Source organism: Acomys russatus, chromosome 25, assembly GCF_903995435.1.
Source record: "Acomys russatus chromosome 25, mAcoRus1.1, whole genome shotgun sequence".
NCBI lineage: Eukaryota > Metazoa > Chordata > Mammalia > Rodentia > Muridae > Acomys > Acomys russatus.
The window spans coordinates 16,965,744-16,990,788 of NC_067161.1; the positions used below are offsets into that span (position 1 = coordinate 16,965,744).

A 25,045-nucleotide genomic window follows, 5' to 3' on the forward strand; every position below is an offset into this window, starting at 1 on the left:
GCTGCTCAGGAAGTCGGAGCCTCACTGGGCATCCTCCCTGATCCACCTGACAGCTCGAAGAAGCCAGCCTCCAATTTGTTCTGTCTGAAAGCATTTTGCATTTACCTTCCGCTTTGTTCAGTGGTCTTAAAGCCTGGTTCTGGGACCATTAGCAGCATCGCTTAGAAATGCCTGAGAAGTACAAATCCCCTGACCCTGCCCAGATATGCAGAAGCACACCTTCAAGGGGTGGGATGTGAGGCCCAGAGATATCCCACCAAAGACCACTCAGAGTTTTGTAAGGCTAGAACCCTCTCTTTAGCCGTTTGTGTGTTCTCAGCTGCTGTAAGCTTTGCAGATCTGCTGCTGACTGTGAAAGACACTGGAGAAATCCACTCCTCAGATGGTGGTAAGACAGAGCAGAACACTGACCATATGTATATAGAAAGTATTCATAAGTATGATCGTGATGATGACACTATTGATAGGGGCCACAGACTAGAAGGAGGAAGATCCAGAGTGGGTGTTATCGAACCGCAGCAAGCTCATTTGCAAAGTTGTGGTGACTTGGTACTCACTGCAGAGGACTGCAGTAAAAGGTGGCATAAGACATAGTGTCACAGGGCATGGACCACACAAAGAGCTTGAAAGCAGCTGCCAGTCTCATTGTTTTCTTTTCAATATCCAAGTACCAAAGCAAAGTCTACCAACTTGGATGCTCAAGGGAAGGCATTTTCAAGATGCCATGGGCCTGTCTTGCTAAGTCTTTGTACACCATGTAGCAAAAGGACAGACCCACGTAGCATAAGAGACCACCCTGCCGTGGACTCAGTCACCTTCCACTCAGGCAGACCCATCACAGGCGTCAGGTTGTGATGGCCAAGGTTGCGATGGCTAAGAGCCACACCTTCCAAAGGCCCGGAGGTCCAACTTCAGAGAACAGCAGGCCTGAAGCCCCATTTTCCATGAGCTACACTGCTCTATTTTGAAGCATAAGACCCTAAGGACCAAATGTGTCACGTGACCATACACAGCTATATCGCTAGTGGACATCCTGAGAATCTAGTTATTTTAAATTAACAGACAAACAAACAAACAAACAAAAGCCATACATGTAACATCCGTGTGGCTTTTAAAAGTTGAGGGAGAACAAAAGTTTCAATAATAAAATATCATTTTCCTCTCCTGTCTTGAACCACAATTACCCAGAAGCAGATGGCAGTAGTGTCTTAGTATCCCCTCAGAGTGCTTTTGTGTATAAACAGATACATATGTGGTCATCTTTTAAAAAGTCAGTTTGCTATTCTTTGCTTTTGTGTGTGTGTGTGTGTGTGTATATATATTGATTCTCCAGTAGCAACACAGACCTGCCTGGCTCTCTTTCATTGCTGTACAGTAGTCTACTGAAAGAGCTACTTCAGCTTTATGCACTTACAGGCATCTTATAGACACCTAACCTATTTATGGACATATAGTTTGGTCCCACTTCTCTTTCTCGGGCAGCGGCACTGTCTTCACCCCTCATTTGAACCCCTTCTGTCTGCTGCATGCACTCTTAGGGCTGGAGTCACAGAGCCACGGGGCAGAGGCAGGTACAGCTATTCACTGTGTGGTTTTGGGGATGCTGTCAGGATGCTTTCCAAGGTTGCAATCTAATTACCATCTCCACTGTCAGGAGCGCGCTGCCCTACCTGGCTGAGCCTCGGTTCCTTCACCTGGAAAATGAGGATAATGGGCCCCAAAGGGTGTGGTTATAAGGACTAAATGAGGAAATCCTGCCCAGCAAACTCACATGTACCTTCACTAAAGGGTTAGATTTCAATTCCTACAAAACCCTTCCCCAGGACTGCACTGTTACACAGATCTGCTGGCATCCATCCTCATTACACGCTGTTCACAGCGTTCACAACATATTTTAAAGCAAGGAATTGACTTCTAGCTTCACAACCAAATGGAAAGGTTGTAGAGCCAAAGACTTCATTTTCTTGGTCACCCTATATATATATATATATATATATATATATATATATATATATATATATATATATATATAGTGTTTAGCTGCATGTCTGACTTAGCTGTGTCACAGCAGGATTTATGGAATGATTTCACAGCAAATGGCCGCACTTCATGCGCATTCTTATGCAATTCCCCCAAAGAGTTGGAGAGACGCCTCAGTGGTTAAGGGCATAGACAACTCTTGCGGAGGATCTGGGTTTAGTTCCCAGCATCCACATGACAGCATGCAGCAGGCAGGCTGTAACACCAGCTCCAGAGGATCTGAGGCCCTCTTTTGGCCTCTGTGGGTACCCCATACACATGCCTACACACACAGACACACACAAAGGCATACTTTAAAAAAAAAATAAAAATCAAATTCTTCTGAAAAGTGACAAGATTTGTATTTTTAACCTTATTTAGACATAACACACACACACACACACACACACACACACACACACACACACACACACACACACAAAAACTGAGGACCACAGGGAATAAAACTGCTTTATGCTACTGGTGGAAGTGGTGTTGGGAGGCAAGTTGATGTGACTTCTGAGCTTTATTGCTTTTTTAAAAAAACCGTTGAATTAAGTTACCAAACCACCATGGTACACATTCACAATTCCAATGACACTTTAGATACACATGTGTCCTTGGGGCAGTTAGTGTATCCATCACCTAAACATTCATCAGTTCTTTGTGGTCAAAGTCTCTCTTCCAGTCACTTAAAGATAAACATTGTTAATGACTACGTTGCCTTTCTACTGTGAAGAACACCAGATGCCTTCTTCCTTCATAGCTGTAGCTTTGTGGGTGCTGACCAACATCTCCCATGTGCCGCCTCCCTAGCTTCTCATAATTATTCTACTTACTACTTCCTTATTCTACTTACTACTTCCACAAAATTGTCATTCATAGATTCTACATAGGAAAGAACTCACAAAGTGTGTGTCTTTCTGCATCTGGCTTATTTCACTTAACATAATGTTCTAGGGTCTATTCAAGCTAAAGGCAAAAGATGGAATTTTATCTTCTATGGCTGAATAGTATTCCATCATGTATAAGACATTTCCTTTATGCATTGCTCTGTTGACAGACATGTAGAGTGATGCCACTTCCATCACTGTATGGCTCATGGCTATGAACATAGGAATGCGTATGTCCCCTTGGCACTGATCTCCTTTTGAGTCTATGCTAGGTAGTGGAATTGCACAACTCTGCGACCCTCAGCACAAGCCCCTGTCAAGGCGAGTTTATATCTTCTTCTGGTCCCTGTGACCTTGCAAACAGCCAAGAGCATCAAGCCCCAGCATCCAGAGGGTATCACTGATCTTAGCTCTCAGCAGAAGTCACCCTTTCTATAATGCCCAGGCCTTGCCTCCTATGGAGCAGCACCCATGGAGCTGCTGTCTTTTTGCTCTTTGAATCACAAAACCACCATTCAGAGGAGAGGTTAGGGCTAACCTCCTTTCCTTTGCTCCTGCTCTGGACAGAGGCAGCCAGGACAGAGGCTATTCCTGCCTGCATCCCATGCATAATACATAAGCCCACCAGGAGGAGAGGAGGGTGTTCCAAGCAGAGTACAGAAAACACATCCATTCTCAAAAGGGGGAGGAAAAGATGAGGGAACAAAAGGAAAATTGAAAGATGACCCAGTTTTTGGGGGGGCAGTGTTTTTCTCTAAATATCTGTAGAAACCTCGTTAGGAAAGAATTACTTGACTCCGTGTTCCTAGCTCCTTTCTGTAGTTTACAGAGTCCTGTGGGCGTGACAGCCTCCGGCTATGTCATGATGATCACAAACCTGCTTCCCCCACTGCCGCGCCTGTCAAGAACTGGCCCGAGTTCCTAGCCCCGATGCTTTTAAGGTCACTATGATCATCATCACCACTACTTCCGCCACCACCGTTGGCATCATTACCGCCACCACCACCACCGTCACCATCATCCTCAAGATGATGCTAACAAGGTAACATTTATTAATTGGCTCCTAGGTTGTGAGCACCATTCCAAGTGTGTTACATGAATCAATTCACCTAACCCTTATAGCTGTTTTAAAGATATAGCAGCTGATGGCATCTTTATTTAACACTGAAGTGACAGAGGCACCGAGCAGTGAAGGACTGTACCAAAAACCACACAGTTCACGAGTTTAACGTCTGCTCATATGGCACGTCCGTTTCCTAGGTATATTTCATATATACACTTTTCTTTCAGGAAAGTTTTCTGAAACCTAAAAGAATGGCATAGCGGACTGCAGCTGATCCTGCCTTGGCCAAGTACCTCTCTAAGACCACAGAAGAGAGTGACAGACGGACCAGTAGGTCCTGAGGCTGGAATTGCCAACACCAAGGGAAAATGACAAACCGGCTGGCCTTTTTATGGTCTCACACCACTCTCTGGCCGCCAGGTATGTTATTCCAAGCTGTCCCTCCAAACACAGTGGCAATATCCACTTCTCTGAACAGGCTTGTGAGTGGAGCCCGTGGGCATCTGTGCTACAGTCTAAGGGAAATGAAACCTTTTAAACGCCAGAGTGACACATTTGGTTGCTCTGTAAAAGATAAGTCATCTGGAGAGAAACCCTCACCCAGGGCCATAGTGACGCTCTGAGTCTAGAGTGTTGCCATGGCTCCATGTGGAGGGCTACAGTTTCTGGTCCTAACTGCTTCAAGGTGTAGGTAGACTTCAGGCTCTCTGTCCATGGCTCTTGGGTCTTACCCACTCTTGCACCTTCAGAGCAGATGTTAACTAGCAGCAGTATCAAACTTGCAGGGTAGCTGAACAGACCTTAGAGTGATTTCTTATGAGCTGGCATATAAACTATAGGGAAATGGCAGCTCCTCTTCTTTGCATGAGTAGTGGTCACTTCAGTTCCCCGATCGAATGCAAGGACATGGAGGACACCAAGAACTGTGTTCAAAAATGACCTTTATCTTTCAGCCCAGCAAAGACAGTTCAGCGCATCTTCCAAGCAAGGTATAGGGCACAGGTCCCAGCCTGGGTGTCACCTTTCCCAAAGGACACACTGTATGCCAGGCACAGAGTGACTGTGAACACAAGGTTTTTACTCTATGTAGTCATGTTTTGTCAGAAGAAGGAAAGAAACCATACATGGGAACAGAAAAGCAAGAGTGATGATTTCAAATAACAATCAGTGCTAAAAGAAACATCAAGAGGCCCAGATGTGATCTCATGGCCACAGGGTCACTGGGCAAACCTCACACAGGAGCCAGGCAGGGCAGGTTTTGTAAAGAGGAACGCTTCCAACAGCAGCATTCCCAGCATGCTCCTGGGCTGGCAAAGCCTCCTGAAGTGGGAGGGCAGTTGGCATTTTACAGTTGTATCACTTAGGAACAATGACATCCTTGCCTGAGCTGCTGAGCACAGGGCCAGCCTGAGGGAAAGCCAGCATTTCAGATGAGCAGGCAGCAAAGAGCATGACCCTGAGTTACGGCATTAGGTGACTTCTGGTCCCTTAGTCTCTGGTACCAGAGGTTCTGAGGGTTGAAGACTTCCCTGGAGGAGATTTCCTAGGGTTGGGTGGTGTTTCTTCTCTCTCATTCCTGCAGCCATGGGCAACAATAGACTTTCCCATCAGGCTTTGAAGAGCATGTTCTTTGTGGGCCCGAGCAGGTACATCACTCTACATACCCCAGGGAAATTCTTATCATCTCCTGAATGTCTCAGAGGCCCCGAGTCTTGGCTGAGCATACACACTAAAATGGCTTTTGGAGAAATTGGGAAGTCATAGAGATGTACTTGAAAGCTTTATTGTAAATCATACTTTAGTGTCTGTGACTGGCTGTTCCCAGGCGCCAGTGAACAAAATAGTAAGTAAATGTTACAGTTTTGAAAGGTGGTGCCCGCTCTACAGTGAGAAAGTGGAAATCTCCATTATGGGAGATCACATTTGCATACGTGTCCCAGTCAAAGCTTCAGGACTTCTCCTCCCCAGGCCCCACCCCGGTTCCCTTATGCATACCTCCAGTGACACCTGTGGGCTTCTTGTGCCTCCACACACAGTGATGGTGGGGGATGGGGCCATCAGCTCAATGGTGCCAGGGCAGCCATGAGTGGCTCTTAATGCCTCACACTCACCTGGAACTCAAAGCTTGTGTGTTCTAGAAACTTCTGGTTCATGGTTTCTGCAAACTTGTTGATAGCTCTCAGGAAGACCCTGAAAGAGAAAACAAGGTCACTGGACCACTTGAGCACCCTCTTTTTTCTCTTCCTGACAGACTGAAATCTCCTCACATCCTCCCAGGGTAAGGTTGAGCTTCAGATGGGGACTAATACAGGTCGACACAGGGGCTACAGTTGCCTTGCTAGAATTCAAGAACTGTCTATTTGACTTTTTAGAAATGTCTATTGTCTTACTTTCAAACTATTAGAAGCCTATTGCTGAACAATCTGTGCGGATATAAAGAAAGACCGTTCCTGCCCCCCCAACAACAGCCAGCATTCCATGAGATCCTCTGACATAGAAAAGGCTGCCGTCAACATATGGGTGAGCGTAGTTTCAAAGGTCTCCTTAGAAGTGTCTATGTGAGTAATATTTTAAGGACGTCATTTTGATGAATGGCATTACACGATGAATGCGGTTTCATAACTTGCCCATCTTATTCAATAATAAACCGTGTACCCCTTTCACACCAATGAGTGCAGCCACACGTCATCCTTTTTAATCACCAAAGAGCATTCCGCTTCATGGCTGTAACACAGTTTATTCAGTCAGTTTCTTATTGATGGGCCATTTTGTGGTTTCTCAGCTTTTTTTCCCCTTAATATACAATGTTCCTGTGATCACTCTTCCGTGCATCTTGTACCTTGTTTCTAGGCTTTCATCTAAGCCCAGTGCCAGTCAAACATCATCCACATTTCACATTTTGGTCCTGGCTGTTGAAGTGTACCTTCCACGTGTCTCTAGCCACCTTGTTCTCTTTCTCTTTCCCATGAACCTCCACTGACTTCTTCCTACAGCCCATCTTCTCTTGTCCTGCCATTCTCAGGGACAACGCCAACCATGGCCATTCCTGACCTCCACGGCTCTCCACTGCCCATGGACGAGCTGAGCTCTCTCTTTACATTCGGTGTCCTCAAGGCTTTGGCCCCAGCCTTCCTTTCTATGCTTTCTTTTCACTCTTACCCTGTGATTCAGGTTACTTCCTTAGCACTTAGTGGCGTGTTTTCATTTTATGGCCTGTCCCAATTCTTCCAAGTCAAACTTACACCCTCCTGGTGTAGACTTGAGGGTATCCTGTCCGGCCTCTGGACATTGTGGTGTGATATTTTTGTTCTCGACAAATGTGCTGGGCCACATTCAGAGCTATCCTGGGACATAGGAGGCCGGGGGATGCAGGCTGAAGACACCCGGCACATGCCACTTATTAAAACCTTTGATCATTCTCCTATGCAGTAGGTCATGCCCATTTTGTTACTCTCTGAGGGCACTTCTGCACTCTTCTTAATACACTTGCCATCTAAGCTGCCGTCATGTAGCCAAACTTCTGTTTTAGACCATGGTCCACTTACAGGGTAGGGCTCCAAGTGGGATCCCTGCAGCTTTATTTGCTGCAGCCTATGTGATCCTGGAGGAAGCATGACAATGGCCCAGTGTCTATTTCTTTCCTAGGGATTAGGAGCATCTCACACTCACATACTTGATTCCCCAATTGGTACCTTCATCCTAGGTCTCTCCCATGACCTCCAAGCTTCTATCCAAGCTCCCTGGTCTTCACACCAAAGCTAACTCTCAAAGACCTTCGGCCTCTGCTTCTACTTCTCTTGGTATCTTCCCCATGTGAAGGAAGAACAGCACCCTTGCCCTTGCTCCCAGAAGAAGAAAGAGACTCAGCATTGATAACCTTGGCTATGGCTTTGTCTCACACCCAACACTCAGCTTGTCAGCGCATCCTCTTAGCATTATTTTCAGAATAGATCTGGAGGTACCCACTTCATTTCGCCCCACTGATCCAGATGGGAACAAAGCTATAATCGTTATTCTTCTAGAGTCTTGCAGCTGCCTTCCACCTGAGACATGGCCAAGAACTCCTTGTGTGCTTACTCTTATGGTTTTGCCTTCCTTTTTTTAGTACTGCAGATTTAACTCACACATATGCTTGCCAGGCCAACACCTTGGTCCCACCATTTGTAATGAGCATCAGGTAGTCAATACCTCCTTGTCCCCTGAGTGGCTAGTCCAGAGAAATACCTACAGCTTGTCTGAGGCATCGGAAAAGGCCAATAAAGGAAGTGCTGATGAGTATGGGCAATGATTGGAGCTCCATTCTGCTTGGGATCCACTAAGAGACCTTACACAACACATTTGCACATCAGAAGTGTCCCCTCCTAGGAGACAAGAAACCTGAGCTACTAACACCACTCCCATTGCCCCTCAGTGGTAACAATTTATTCCTGGGTCATTTATTCCAAGGTACCAGTACATTCATTTCCCATTTCCCACCTACAGATGGACCGAGCATCCTGCAGCCAGAGAAATCTCAGAAAATAAAAGAAGATGTTCTTAAGGCATATGAGAGCTGTGCATAAACATAGCTGCTAGACTTTGCCTGTGCTGAACATGGCAGGTCCTAGGCTATTTTCCTTGTGGGGCACTGCTTGTCAATAGGCCTATAGCAGCAGTTCATTGAATCCTTATATGTAGTTTGTTGGGAGGGAAAAAAACCATATGTTCTGGTGTTGGGAATCACAGGATTTGGAACATGCGCACACCCCTAGATGTTACTTCTGACTTTGCTGCCTTCCAGCTCTCTGGATTTGGGTCATGTTGCTATCCTTTTGAAGTCTCAGGTTCCTCCCTGCTACACAGTGGTGAGGGAGCCATTTCCTGGAGTTGCCATAGGAAATGAAGGGTAAGTGCAGAACCCATGCCCAACCCAAAGCCTGCAGTGGTTGTGGGGGATCTTTTGGATTCTTCAGGTTGCTCAAGTCCCCTTCTAGAACCAGACACGAATAGTGGAACAAAGAGTAAACAAGGGACACATAGCAACCAGGTTGGAGCAGGCAGGGCCACACAACGGTAGACGTGGAAAATCCCACAAAATCCACCGCCCCATTGGGCTGTCAAAGAGCGGGATTTCTTTGGTTTTGCTGCTTTGCCATTTGCTAAGATGCCTTTGAATCAACCTCTATATTTTCTCCTTAAAGATTAGTTATCTGAATCTCTAGATGGAAGTGCATTGAGTGGCTGTCATATTGTGTATAAACAACTCAGGAGCTGAAATGTGATACCCAAACGAGGGCTTTATACATTCTCGCTAGCAACAAAGCTATCGGTAGCTGTAGGATAGACATTATTTAGGTTGTCAGTTTAAACCTTTCTGGGGCTCCCTGAGGCTGGGCTAGCAACTGGAAACTGACCAGTCATGTGCTCGTGGTGGTGAGAGGCGGTCGTGTCACCTCCTCCTGCCTTCTCTGATAGCCACATGCAGAATGTAAGAATCCCACTTAAGCCTATATTGTGTTTAAGATAGGAAGTGTAAGGCCTTTTTCTTCTCGGTTTTCTTCTTTAAACATTGTTCTGGAGTGGGTAGCAATCAAACCACTCGCAACCCTCTGTTACTCTCAACAATAAACATAAGCTGTTTAAAACAAAGTTCATTTTCAAATCTCAACCTAACGCCTCATATCCCTGGTGTGTTAGCAGGCTATGTGGTAGCCAGAGGGTCCTTCTGCACCAGGCTCAGTGCATGGGGCTCCTGCAAGGGTTGCAGAAAACTCTGTCTAGCCAATGCCCCACCCTTCTGGGCTGCAAACCTTGATTGCCCCAGAATCTCTCTGGCACCTTCTATCAGAGGAACCAAGTGTGAAATCCCAATAAGCTGCAATGTAGGAACTGAGGGTCCTGTGTCTCTGTACATTCATGACCTTGGCAAATGTCAGTCATTGTTTCCCCCAGGTTCTCGGCTTGCTGCTGCCATCTCCAGTATGAGGAAATTGAGGCTGGGAATACTCTGATGTGACAGCACAGTGCCACGCCATGGTGACGAGTTGTATGCCATGAACAAAAGCGGAAAGGGGGATGGGGACCCTCTTTTGGGGAGAGACACCAAGGGAGCAGAAGGCTTATGTGAACCCCACTTTCCTTTACCCTGTGATTCACAGGGTATATCTAATGCTATTGTTCAAAACTGAAGGCTGGACATAATAGATATGCCTGGGGGGCAGGGGCAGCAGAGCTTTTATGCTCCCTTTGATCCTGGCACAATGTATTTTTTCCAGAACCTTTAAGCTGCTCCTATCACCCCAACACTCCCAAGGTTCATGCACCAAGAGGTTAGAGAGAAGCAGCGTGCCCCGGCTTGTCAGGGCACGGCTCACCTGAGGAGCCTTTCTCTAGGGGTGCTGCAGGCTCACCAAATCTGCAATCTTACAGCCAATTGCACTTCAGGGTTAGTTGTGCTGTGTGGGGTAGGGAAACCATGGGCCAGCAAGAAGGCTCAGCAGACATGGGTGTTTGTCACTAAGCCTGACCCCTAGAACCCATATGGTGGAAGGAGAAAATGGATTCCTGCGAGCTGTCCTTGTCCCCTGTCCTGCACACATGTGCCACGGCATTGACAGAAATGTGAAGATAAAAAAAACAATGGCTATAAAGTCTGTCTAAAGCAACACTATCCTAACTGCTCTATAACACTCATTCTTTCATTTAAGCCACATAAACCCCTCAAGCCTCTGTGATGGGGACTATTGCTAGTCCCATTTTACAGTGAGAAAAACTGAGTTCAGAGCAGCTACACAACTTCCCCAAGGTCAATAACTATCTAAAGAAGGGAACAGGCTTTGAACCCAGGAAGTCATCAGCTAGAACAGTGGTTTTCAACCTTCCTAATGTTGCATCCCTTTAATATAGTCCCTCATGTTGTGGTGTTCCCCCCCCCCAAACCCTAAAATTATTTCATTGCTAGTTTATAACTGTAATTTTGCTACTGTTATAAATTGTGGTGTAAATATCTGGCATGCAAGATGTCTGATAAATGACCCCTAAATGGGATCATAGCCCTTGGATTGAGAACCGTTGGCTCGAGCATCTCTATGCCATCCTTGGGCTCTGCTCTCAGGAGGGTCACTGCAGGACTTGGACACCAACATATTATTTTCTTACTAGAAAGAAGCCTTAAGAATCAGAGCTTGTACCCTCCCTAGAGCCTGAGACACTCAATAAACGTTGATTGACTGCTTTAAGAGAAGCCGTAGAGATGCAGTTATATCCCTAACCCCCCTTGAAGTGCTGTGATTCCCGATCAAGGCACAGATGCATGAGGGAAGGAGAGAGGTTTCCTAGCATAATTGTGTTAATTTACAACATTATGAAGAATTTGATCGTTTAAAATTTAAACACGCTATGTAAATCAGAGCATGCTGGATGCTGCATCTTACCGAGAAGAAAAGTGTTTTGCCAGAAAGTGTTTCTCACAGTAGACATGTCATCACCTCAGCATACACAAACAGCACACAGCTGGAGAGACAGGCAAAGCTAGAAAACTCCACCCACTCTACCGACACACAGAGGCAGAGGTGGTAGATGGCAGATACATACATTTGTACACACGTTGGAGGTGGCAATGGGTTAATTACAGTAACGTGGATAATATAGAGAAAGAGATAGTGATGAAGGAAAGAAGAAATGATTTGGCAGAGGAAAATAAAGAACGAAAGTTAATTATTTATAGTGCCCAGGCTAACTTGGGGGTAAGCTCACCAGGCAAATGGATTGTTTCTGGGGAAGAGAAAATGGTATTTTAGGTGAGCAAAGCACTAGGCTAATCATGGTACATGCTCTGTTTGTGTGTATTCTGCAAACTAGCTGCATGACCTTGGCAGGCTGTCTCCCCTTCAGGGCTGCTATCTGGATGGCTGTTCAAGGCTCTCCAGACAAATGTCTCTGGTGCACAGGGTGAAGAAACCAGGATCAGAGCTTGGCTCAGGTTGAATGGCTGCTCCCTTTCTTACTGGCACTGCAGCAATGAGTAAGTGAGCACTGTCATTTATGAAATGCAAATGATTGTGGTTCCACCTCATAAGGTTGTTGTCGCAAGAAGCAAGGATGCTAACGCATGCGAAGCATTCATAACAATGGACTGATCTAGGTGCTTAACAAATACCATCTGGGAAAGAACCCACAAAATGCAGATGTCTTGAGCAACCCTTAAGAGCTCCAAAAATGAAGACATTCTTGTAGCCAGAATATAACAGAAACCTATTGGCTAGGCTATTCTCCTGTAATAACAGCCACCATTAGGGGGAGGTGACATCAGCAAGTACTTCTATAGATCAAGACTAAGATGTCATCACCTAGTGATACCAATGCCTTGCTCACTGAAGTCTGACTAGTTATCAGTGTGGTACTAAGGGACAACTCTATCCTTCCCCAAAAAGAAACACAATGGACCATGGATAGCCTCTCTCCAGAATGTTGAATGAATTTCTGAAAAAAGGGAGGGTAACAATGGACTGTGGTTGTGCAGGCCTGTAACCCCAGGACTTGGGAAGTTGAGGCAGGAGGACCACAGGTTCAAATATCTTCTTTCACTACATAGTGAGTTCAAAATCAACCCGGGCTGCAGGAAGTCCATGTTATACTCTCAACCTGCGTTTGAAAGACACACATTTCACTGCTCAGAGCCATATCTGCTTTTAATTGGGAGGCATGTCCACTATCTTTGATTCTTTGCATTCCATTTTACTTTTCTAGTTATGGAGACAGAAGGATCATTTTAACTGTCAACTTGATCCAGTATAGAATTATATGGGAAGAGTTTCTCGGTGACAGATTATCTAGATTGGGTTGGCTTGTGGGCAGATCTCTGAGGGATGTTCTTAACTGGGTTAGTTGAGGTGGAAAGGCTCACCCTGAATGTGAGTGGCACCAAGCCCTAGGCTTGGCATTCTAGACTCTATGAGAGTTGGGGAAAAGCCAGGTCAGCACAGGCATACACAGTCTCATTTCCTACCTGCTGTTAACTGGACCTGGCAAGCTGCTTCAAGTTTCTGCCTTGACTCCCCTAGAATAACAGTGTGGAACCTGGAATTTTAAGCCTAATAAAAACCACTTCTCCATTAAAGTTGCTTGTGTCAAGGTATTTTATCACAGCAACGGGAATGGAACTAGACAAGCAACATCTCTGGGGCTTGTCCCGATACGGGCTCATACAGATAATTAAGTGCTTCTCCCAGAATGCTCCAAAGGCGGGATGCTAGCCTGATGAGTTCCAGTTCTGGCCTTGTATTAGCTCAAGTCATCTGTTTCCCCTTTCTTCCAGTAACCTACTCCTACTTCATAGAGCAACTCTGAGTTTTTCTTTGGAGAACTACCTTCTCCGTTACTTTCCTGGCTCCCTGTTGTTTAGGTAGAATTGACCATACTACCTCTGGTTCAGAAGCGGATCATAAGATCAAAGCTTGACTTAATAATGCCTTTCATTTTTCTGCCACAGAGGTTTATGGATGAACATGTAGCCCACACCAGACTTTGAAGATTAGCCTTGGGAATTACACTGCACTGACTGAAAAAAAAAATTTTTTTTCTCAGCAAAGTTTTCTTTCTCCTCTTTCAATAAAACACATATTTGTGGGGCTGTAGGGATGGCTCGGCACTTCAGAGCATTGTCAGCTCGTACAGAGGACTCTGCTTCCATCCTCTGCTCCCACCCTGCAGTTCACAATTGTCCCTAGCTCCAGTTTCAGCAGCTCTGATGCTCCCTTCTAGTCTCCACAGGCATCAGGCACTCAAGTGCCTCACTGGCATATCTGCAGGCAAAATATGCATATGCATAATAAAATGAAATAGAATTATTTGCAACCTGAAGAGTGAAGTTTCATCCTTCTAAAGGGAAAGTCTATTTGAGGGTGAGGCCAACAGAGACAAGACAGAGGCAGAGACATCAATTTCTTCTTTTTTTTTAAAAATAAATTATTTAATTTTATGTGCATTGGTGTGAGTGTGTCAGATCACTCGGAACTGAAGTTACAGGCAGTTGTGAGCTGCCATGTGGATGCTGGGAATTGAACCCGGGGCCTTTAGAAGAGCCGACAGTGCTCTTAACCACTGAGCCATCTCTCCAGCCCGAGACATCTATTTCTTCTCTCATTATCTGTACACCTTGATATAGCCAAGCACGAAACCTGAGTTTTCAATTTATCTGAACCAATAAATACACTTTATACTTTCAAAAGTCCAGATTTCTTTAAAATCCCAGTCAGGAAGTTCCCTGTGTGGGCACAGAAGGCCACTGTACAAGCTCACGAGTGCCACTCTCTGTACTAAGGCTAGACACAGAGCCAAGTTGCACATAGAGTTAGCTCTTGAAAAGTTCACTGTGTATAGACGGGCCAGTCCTGTGAAGAATCAGTTATAAGTAGTGCAGGTAGCAGTTAACTGGGCATACAGACAAACAACGAAGGGGAAACAGATTTCCCTGCCATGAGGGAGTCATAGGGTTTAGAATTTCACAGTGCCCCCAGGAGGAGTCTAGTCTAGTCTAGGCAGAGCCATGGCTCATACAAAATTATATTCTCGTAGAGAAATAGACAACAGGAGAAGCTAGAAGTATCCAGATGGCCCCTGCACTATCTCCTGAATGCTTCATATAATTTGACAGACTATGTGTTCATCTCCTGGCACACACTGAAGGGCCATGTATAGTAAGTATAGCAGGTACAATATAAGCCTCTACCTTAATCCAAGATGGCTGACCATTGACATACAAGCAGCTACACAACTCAGGGAGCCAGTGCAAAATGGAAATGCGGTACTGTTGCCTAAAAGTTATTATGAGTCGAGAGAAGGTAGCACATGAGCGCTAAACCAAGCATGGGGCCCTTCCAAGTATGAGGGTCTATGTATCCACACAAGGCTCATGCTCAGGAGGCTGGCAGGACACAGAGCCAGGGAAGAGTTAACTTCTGACTCACAATGTGCCTGAGAGAATTGTCACTGAAAAGCCAGCCTTGAACCTGTGACATGCGAGCCAAGCAAGGTGAGCCCAGGCTAGGGATGGGATGCTCCGAGGTTTTGTGTTCTTTCTACAAGAAGCCGAGACAGATGCCTCCTTCTGACTTGACTGACCACTCCTCCCCTCCTGCAGGACTGCTGGAGCCAGGTGTGCTCCTCACAATGGGCACTTGGATATCCAGGGAAAGGAAGAGCAATCTCCCAGAGATCGGCAGGTATTGCAAGCGGCTCTTAGCAAGCGAGAGACAGACCTCAGACTTTATGCAATGACAAACTCGTTAACATGTAAACGTGCCTAAGCTTTTCCTCCAGTCCTTTCACTCAATGAAATTCTGGTTTTGCTTCTCTACCACACTCTCTAGGGACATTTCTGTCTCTGTCAGCCAGTATTGGGCCTGTGTGATGAAGAACAGAGGCGGGAGGCATAGGGAGATAAAACTAGAAACTCCTGTGAGATGAAGGGCTTTCCATGGTAAGGACCTGAAATAAATATAAGTAGCCAAAGGAAAGAGGGGCGGGGGAGAAAGGAAGGGAGGGCCTTGCTGAAGAGAGGACAGGGGTGGGACTGGAGAATGAGGTTCCCAGACAGATCAGGGGAGCCACAGCATGCAGTGCAGAAGACACTGGGGGACAGCGGAGCAGAGGAAGGGAATGTTAAAATGGCCAGGTCTCAGGAGTTGGATTTTACCTTGCCGAGATGGTATCAGAGACACAAGAGTACAGGTTGGAGTTGTTTGTAATGATTTATCCCAGGTTGTGATTGCTCATGTGGGGTCGGAATTAGCCTTGGGTTACACTGATATTCTATGAGATACGATTAGGTGTTACAGATGCAAACAAAAATGTATAAGTCATACCCTACTCTGTCCCGAAGGCAGCATTTCATCTGTAAAATGCTCTCTCCTGTTTCTTCATCTTAGAAAATCATATTAGCATCTTAAAAGCACCCCCCCCCAGTCCTGTAATGTGGTTTGGACATGTATCTAACATATGGCGTGGAAAATGTTTTATTATCTTAAATGAACTTTAGAATAATATCATTTTATAACACTTCCCTAAACTCTCCTATCATAGACAGAGTATCCTGTTCTAACTGGAACGTGAAGCCCACAGAGGGTAGGGGGTTATTTAGAGCAGCTTCAAGGTTGGTGAGCCCTTTCTTCCTTAGGTTAACATTTTAATCTCTTCTCTCTCTTCTCTGGCTGCTAGTGTTCTTTAAAGCTAGCGAGTGCACAAGGTGGCGTTCTAGACGCACGCACGGGGTAGCTTACCTGTTCTGAACCATGCTCATGGCCATCCAGTCCCCAGGGTACACGTTCTTCCCAATGAGGTCCTTGAACATGATGAACGTCTCCATCAGGAAGTCCTGCAAAAGAGCCGAACACCATAGGGAACGGGAGTAAAGGGAAAATGGGAGGGAGGGAGGAATGGGAGGATACAAGGGATAGGATAACAGTTAAGATGCAATATGAATAAATTAATAAAATATATTTTTAAAAAAAGAGCCAAACACACCCATGTCACAGGGACAGACTGCACGAGTCTAGATATTAATGGCACTTTAAATATCTTCCTTATTTTCCTTTAGCTGGTCAGATTGGGAAGGAGTCTGGGTCTTTGCTAAAGAATTCAAAGCCATCCCAACGGGTTGGAAATGGAAGTTTGTAAGTCAGCTCCCAGGATTCTGCCTCACAGATATGAGCGGAATATAAATAATGGCTAGAAATGGACTCTTCAAGTAAAGCTCTATTGGTTCCTTAGATATTAAGAATAAAGAAGTAGATTATTTGCTGGTGGTTTCATAGTCATCTTCTCAGATATGTATTAGGGAGGCAAATAATCCACACTATAGGGTATTGTCTCAGGTCACTGAGCAAACACACTATTATTTAAATGAACATCTAATTAGCAGTGCATAGGCATAGCTAATCCAAACGTCACCTGTGCATAGAAGACTATAAGGAAGGACAGTGACAAGGGTCTTCCTCTCTTTTAAAGAGGTTCAGAGTGGATTTAAACATCCTCCAGCAGATTTTTTTCAGTAGGTTAACCTTCATCTTTATCTTTAGAGAAAATAAATTCAGCACAAATCCAGACAGCAAAGACAAGAACCACTGGTACCAGGAGCGACTTGAGCTGTAGGTAATGAAGCCGAATCCCCCGGGGTGATTTAGGTAAGCTTCGAACCTAGAGTGAACCCACCCATCTGCAGTTCCCTCCTTAAGCAATACTTGTCACGTCATATTCGCTGCAGACTCTGCTCAAAGAAAACCTCACCCAAAACTCAGTATGTGAAATAGATAAAAGTGGATCAGCTTTGTTTGATGTGGTGTGGTGTGTGTATGTGTGTGTGTGTGTGTGTGTGTGTGTGTGTGTGTGTGTGGTAGGGTAGAAAAGACGCTATGTAGAATATCATTTCAAAAGCACTGCTTTAAGCTAAATTGTGAAATTCTAGAAATGGCATTGGCTTATTTCCAGCCAATTTGCTTCTAGGGGGGTGGGGGGGAAATCACCTCTGTGGTCTAAGGTCCCAGCTTCCACATCAGCAGAATGCAGTAATGTTTCCCTCACAAGGTTACCAGGAGGATCAAGCACATAGTATGTATCAGATCCTTGGCACAGAGCCAGGTGTATGAATTCTCCCTGAAGGCCTGGCAATGGGGGTGGGTGTAGCAGATGAGTCCTGAGAGGTGAGCTGGGCTCAGGAACCAACTATCTTTGTACCCTTGTCACAGCGTAGGCACAGCTGTCTTTGGCTAAGTGTTTACTCTTAACACTTCTGATTCAAAGACTTGTGATGCCGATGGTATCTTCCCTAGTTCACATATCATACAAACAAACTAACTACCTACCTACCTACCTACCTACCTACCTAACTAACTAACAAAAAACCTGAGGCTTAAGAGAAGTTCCCTTGCTTACAGTTACACAGTGGCTAATCAGGGATCCCCAATCTAAATGTTTAGGCCTCCAACACTCAAGGTCTTAGGCTCCAGGACACTCATGATTTGTCAGCAAATGTTTGCTAATTGGATTCTAGATGTGGGAGCCACAATACTGGATGGACTGAGGATATATTCTAGAGGAGAGTTATGCACAAAATGGAACCAGATATGTGTGTCATAATCTTCAACACACACATTGAGATCTTTTGGGGGCCTTCTTGCCCCCAAACTCATGAGAACCAGAGCATGGTATGCTATGCCTGTCTTCTCCATCTTTTGTCTGCCTGCCCCCCCTCCCCCACGTGTTGCAGACTTACCACAAGGTCTGAGCTGGTCTGGAAGGTCTCAATATAGAAGGAATAGTGCTGGTCACCCATCTGGTCTAAGATGGCTGTCATGCATGCCACAAAGTGACTCTATAAAACATAAGGAAGAATATAACAGCCCTGAGAATTGTCCTTTCCATCTCCTTGACTTCAAACTTGAAAACGTACAGCCACCTCAGGCACTGACAAAGGGCCACCCAGCACTGAGTGTCTCCTCTTACTGGCATATAAAACTCCCTAACAAGAAATGTCCTTACTGCCAATTCATTAACAACAACGACTACCACAAAAACAATTCATTAAACAACCACATGTGCCTGTAGCTGTGCCAAGAGCTCTAGATCCAGAGCTAAGAGGAGATCCACTGCCTCACCCAACCTCCTTGCTGTTTGCACACTGGGACCCGTACTCTGTGTGGATGCCGGGAGACTCAGCCTATGTCAGTCAAGATCCTTGGGGGCAGTCAGTGTCATTTTCCAGTAAGTCATTTTGTCTGTGTAAACCCCCATTGTCTTATCTGTTCCCATATCTATTCTCAGGGGAGTTCCTGAAAAGATCCATATCCCCAACAGCATCGTTAAGTTGCATGGCCAGTCTCTGCAGAAAGATGGGTTACTGGATCGCCATGAATCAATTTGCCACGAGAGAACCCACCCCTACCAGTGTTTGTGAGGGCTAAGGAAGAGAAAGGAGAAGTGAAGAGACAGCCTTTGATCTTTGTGAGTTCATCATTTAGTTGGGAAAACATGGTTAATATCCACGAGGAGAGGATTCAGACAAGAGGGAGGTCAAGGTAGAGACCCGAGGAGGAAGTGGATCTTTAAGGAAGCCCGGAAGTGGAGGAGCATGAGATAGAGCCAAGCGTGAACCGGAAGGCACCAATACAGACAACTGTGCCAAGTGTCTGTGCTGGGGCACGCTGGTATATAGAAGCAGCACTTGAGGAGATACAGTGTGGAAGCTGGTAAAGAAAGCACTGGCCACTGACTAAGCAGGGCTGAGGTGGAGTTCTTAACTGTTTCCTGTAAAATTCTAGAGGGGCTACCCCGTTGGCCAGAGGAGGTCTCACTGTGGTCCTGCCCAAGGACAGATTTTGGGAAGGTGGCCTAGACAGTGGTGGGGTACAGGAGGTGTCCAGGGACTCCCACTGCTGAAGATAAGCTGGAAGTTTCACGTTTGAAAAAAAAAATTAAGCTGTATGGATGAGTGCTTTGTCTGCTTGTGTGTGTGTGTGTTTGTGCGCGCGCGTGCGTGCGTCTGTGCCTATGTGTGAATCACAGACTGTGGCCTTTGTTTATAAAGTTCTTATGTTGTTAACAAATATCAAATATGTATGTATGGATGCATACATGCATGTAATCTATATCAGCCAGCCTGTAGGTCTGTTTTAGTGACGGATCGACACTGCTAATGACCCCGCGAAGCCTCCTCTGTGTTTCCTGGGGCAGCTCTTTGATTGACTAAATGTTCTGCATGTTCTCTTCTGCCAAAGTAGCTCCCATAGGTCCAGGCTCTCGTTTCCTTCCTGATTCTTTTCAATTAGAAAGTTAGGGGTAGCGTGCTTTCCCAGCCAGCAGGGCCAGCTATATGTAACAGTACACGGTAAAGATGTACAGCTTTCACTTAAAAGTATCAATATTTTTGGAACAGCTGCGTGGCCTTTTAAAAGAAGGAACTCTGTGACTAAGCAGGGCATCCACACAGAAGCTGGTGACCAGGAAACTCACACTGTTTTGACGGCATGGGTATCTGCCTGAAAGCACCAAGCCAGGAGTCTCAGGGGCCCTAGCTAATTTGTACCAAGGAACCTGCAACCTTGGGGTTCCACTTGCTTGCTATTTCTTGCTTAAACCTCCAGAGGGTGGTAGTGAGTTTGTGAAATTATTCATCGCTTTCCAACCAGACTGAAACAACCGCATGCTGGTTGACTGAACCAGGTCCCACTGAAACCAAGAAATGAACTTTATAACTCTGGGCAGGCTAAATGTAGGAAAGAAAATTCCAGAGCTTGAAGAAATTGTGTGTGTGTGTGTGTGTGTGTGTGTGTGTGTGTGTGTGTGTGTGTGTGTGCGCGCGCGCGCATGTGTTTCCTCTATTCCATCTCTTCTCTTCCTTCTTTAAAGAATTCATCCTGTGACCACTAGAGGGCTTTTCCTTTCACATGGTAGCTGCCGTGCAGTTTGTTCGGCTTTTTATTTATTCCTACGTGAGCAGACCCACTACACTTCCTGCATATAAACAGTGAAAATTACAATATAAAGGGCTTATTTTCCCTTCGTTTGGAGTTATCTTGCTGCTGCTCAAAGGCTGGCTCGTTGTTCAAGGAAGGGGGGCGGCATCCTCTGCAGGTAATTCCACTCCTTTGAGGTAAGAGATACGGAAAGGTTTGGGTTTTTTTTTTTTTGATTGGTGATCTTGTTGAGGGAAATGTGCTGTCATCTCTCGGACAACAGTTTACTTTAAATCTTTGGCTTAAATGAGCGCTGAGACTGTGAGCTTATGTGGGTGTGTGTATGGTGAAAATCCACCATTGTCAGAACTGCAGGCTGCCCCAAATGCCTAGATCCGGAAGGCTTGTTATTCCCTATGGCTTGATTTGAATTGGAAGAGGGGAAAAATGCAAAGAGCAAGCCTCAGAGGAGCTCAAGTTGCTTGGAATTACCTCGAACAGACTGCGTTCTCCTAGGATTTGTTAAAGGAAACTTCTATGCCTTTTTTAAAATATATATATACAATGAAAAAGAGAGAGAGGTTTTCCATTCTTCATTAGAGAGTTTGAGCATTTTACGAAATAAACTATTATTGTTTTATTAGGAGTCAGCCAGTGTGTTAGAGTTCACAGATCAATCAAAATCACTTTTACCAGCTTGTTAATTTCTTTGTCCCGATTGGCACATAGAAAAGCCCAATAGGGTGCTTTTCACTAGGATTTGCAGTGCACTGTGATGGAAGTTTAGACAAGTCGCTTGCATTTGCCTGTTAATGAGAATAAAAACGACTGTTTTATTTTGAACCGGAAGCATCCTGTTTTGTCACGCAAGCCCCTAGCTCACTTAGGTATTGATCCTTAGGTGATCACACAGATGTGATTAACAAATACCTGAAATGGAGCGAGTCACAGGCAGCAGGGTTCATTAAGGGCTTTTCTCTGTCATTTGAACTGAGTGGCCAGTACACGCTTTGTCACGCAATGAAGGAATAATGGAGTCATGTTGTGCTTCTCTGATGGGTAGCCCCTTCTCAAGATTGTCTTCAAGATGGTAATTGTGTCTTAGCCCTCTCCTGCTTTTACAAGGTTGAGACCATAATTTCATACCTGCCATGTCTAAAATGCTTAGAGGAATTGGGGGTGGGGGGTGGCGGGAGGGGGGTAGGGGTGACAATCAGACTGTATTTGCCCTGGCAACCAGCACAGCCCTAAGGTTGCTGCTGCTTAAACTTTATATTGTTAAAAGTTCAAACTCCCATCCCCACCAACAACCTAGGAAAGCCTCAGTGTTGCATGGGGTACTCTGGAAGTTAGGGGATCCCCTGTAATCTGAGCCAATTAGAGCCCTCCTCTTTTTATTGCTGGCAGGAATTCTATAATCGACATATATTTACTACCAAGGCATGAGGCAGCCACTCATCCACACCAAAGCAGCATGCCAGGTGCCTGGATAGGAAATCGCTTCTTAGAACAGAGTACCAGTGGGACTTGCATATTAAATTCCAGAGAGAGATTGAATCTGAGACGCTGGCGCAAACCAGGCAGAGTCACCTCGCTCTAGTCGGGTGGTTTAAAATGTGGCTAATGAATCACAGCATGAATAGACACAGTTGGAAACTAGGTCAAATGTGTAAAAATAAGTACAATCGTTGCAGGCACTTGGCTGGTGAGGGGGCTACTTAACACTGTGAGTGGCAGGGCAACATAGGACTCCTCTTGGCTATCCATGGCAATCAATTCTTTTTAATTAATCCACACCATCCTTACACTCAGAGGTCTTGCAATCTGGGAGAGAACTGAACATCTGAGAGAGAACTGGGTCTTTGAGGGGAAACAGTCAAGGTCTCTTTACTATGTGTTGGCGAGAGAACAGGAGAAAACCAATAGTGTCTGAGCAAGGTACCAGATGATCTTAGTTCTTGCTAGGCACTCTCCCCAAATGGCTACTCTGGCTCCTTCGCATTAAAAGTCAACTCCCTTATCATATTATTGGAAATACTAATAGTTCTGCATACAGCATTTAGTTTAACCATTCCTACTTTGCAACCTTTAATGCAAACACAGACACACACACAAACACACACACACACACACACACACACACACACACACGTCAGGACTCTTGTGGTGCTGGAGTAAACTAAGGGCAGAGAAGGCAAAGCATTCATTTACGGTGCTCTGACAAACAAAATTAAGGAGGGGACTTGGCTGCTGGGGGGGCACCCCCCACTCACCTGAGATTGGTGTTAGGGGGGAGATAAGAACCCAGAGGGTGGGACACAGTTGACTTCGGGAGCTTGCTGCCTAAATGCCAACATTACTATGAGATAGCAGCTGGTGACACGTTGCTATAGCAACCTCAAATAATGCGCACAACCAAAATAAAATACAATATAGAAAGCACTGAGGAGAGGAGATGAAGGAAAGTTTGCGTGCTGAGGGAGGCTCAGAGGGAGATAAAAAGTTCTCTGGCGGGCCATACTTTGGAGACTAAGAGTGGCCAAATGCAGCTCTCTCTCTCTCTCTCTCTCTCTCTCTCTCTCTCTCTCTCTCTCTCTCTCTCTCTCTGCTCCTCTGCTCACCCCCATGTCTGCTATGTACTTATATAACAAATTTTATTCTTAGATTAAACTAGTGCTGTGTGTATGGTGAAGCCAGGACTGACTGAAGGTGGGAGGTGTCAGTAAAAGCTAGGGCTCTGAATTCCATTCATCTTAGAGCTTTGTCAGGCCACTGGGAGTTGTAATTTGGAATAATCTTTAGGGCGGCCGAGGTGTGGACAGTGTTGCCAAGTTCCGGCTACAGTATTGGGAGGTGGGGGTGGGGTACAACAGGGTGACTAAGGCTGTGCTCCAAGGAGCTTACATCTAGTGCTTCTTGGATACAGAGCCACAACCAGGGAGGGGAGGGTGGCGGCGGCAGAGGGGAGGGCTTGAAGCCAGGCAGCCAGGGTTCCGAACTCAGCTATGCCCTTGTGACCCTGAGCAACATCTCGTGTGGCTTGCTTGCCTAATGTATCAAAGATCTTTTTAAAAAAATCTTTATTTCATATGGAGAAGAAAGGATTGAATTAATTTATATAGAGAACCTTTGAGTATAGAGAGCCTTCAGTAAATACCAGCTGCTATTATTATTATTATATTATCATTATTTTTATCATTAATCATGATGATTGATTGACTGTGGTCCAGAAAACCATGCAGATTAAGCAGGTAAAATTGCCAGCACAGAGGAAATGGTAACTGTCTGTCAGTGACAGTCGGCGAACTTGCTAACTGCTCCTCATTGCACCAGTGGCTACATGGCCTTTAGTTACCATGTCTCAAGTTCAGCTGCTCAGCGAACAGAGTATGTGCCTCTTGGAGCAAAACATGCTGGGGTAGGGGTGGGGGGCAAGGAATTTCTTTTACTTGGAGACAGTTGCTGGGAGGTAGGAAAAGTGATGTTGGTGCTCAGATTGTTCAAAAGCATGCACTACCACTGTCTTTGTAGAAAGCCCAATCACTCTGACATCTGGTTTTAGAGGGTGCCTGACTTTGTGTGTCCCTCAACCCTTTAGCTAGCCAGGGGTCTTGCTGGGTCATAGGTAAAGGCAGTTCCCTTTCCTTTTAAGGAAATGAGCACACATCTAGGGGGTTTGTGTGGCCTGTTTCATGTCAAAAGCAGACATCATAAGAGAACCGAGAGGCGCCTCCTGGATGCTCTGCCTCTCCCTGTATCCTAACGTGGCTCACCTAGCATGTTAACTCCAGGAGGGCTAGCACCATGCACCCCTGCCAGACACGGTGGGCGTCAACGGCAGAATAACTCTCTAGAACTGCAGGCAGTGTCTTCTAAGGGAACAGTCATCACAGAAGAACTGCGGGGAAGGCTGAGAAGGCTGCTCTGCGTCAAGGCTAGGTGAGGAGCCTGCATTCTGCACGCACTCTTCCCTGGTAACAAATACCTCGGGTCCTAGCTGGAGCTTGGGCCTGCCTGTGAGGTCACTTTATGTCTTCTGAAGAGAACAGCGGGGTGTTTTGTGTCGAGGGAAAGTGAGAGGATGGTAGATCCTATTCGGTCACTCATTCCTTGTTCCCAGGACTATGCTCACTCGTCTCCCTGAGACATCTCAGCATACACATGAGATAAACTGTGTGCCCATTTTATAGATGAAGAGCATGAGAGACATGAAGCCAAATAATTTGTCCAGACAGACACTTAGTTTGCGGTGCTGGAGGAATTAAAATCAGGGCCTTTTACATTCCCAGACATGTATTTTCATGGGCCTGTATTTTTGTACCACACCTGTGTTGGCTCGACTCAGCAGAGAACTGTGCCTCTATTTGCTGAATTGCTAGGATCTAGAATTGAACCTGAATATTGCATAAGTTTGATAAATATTAATAGGGATTGAATTTAGCACCGCATTCTCTATCTCGAAAAGAATGTTATGGGGACCCTCCTCCACAAACTGAAAAATTAGTCAGCTATTATGCTTTGATTTAGCAGAGGCCAGAAATCTAAGAATTTTTGTTCCGTTTCTCACATTCCGTCACGCTCCGATGAGGTAACCCTCTTACCCATTCCTTGATTCAACAAGAATTTCTTGAGCATCTACTGTG

At 45.5% G+C, this 25,045-nt stretch overlaps 1 protein-coding gene across 1 annotated transcript in view; it reads right to left on the bottom strand.

Annotated features, from left to right (window-relative positions):
* Dock2 (dedicator of cytokinesis 2) overlaps positions 1-25,045 on the bottom strand; it is a 403,715-nt gene that overhangs the window by 68,102 nt on the left and 310,568 nt on the right. The window contains exons 28-30 of the mRNA XM_051167750.1: positions 18,224-18,322; positions 16,233-16,327; positions 6,087-6,165 (exon numbers count right to left, since the gene is read on the bottom strand). Coding sequence (XP_051023707.1) covers positions 6,087-6,165; positions 16,233-16,327; positions 18,224-18,322 — 273 coding nt within the window. The remainder of the gene's footprint in view (positions 1-6,086; positions 6,166-16,232; positions 16,328-18,223; positions 18,323-25,045) is intronic.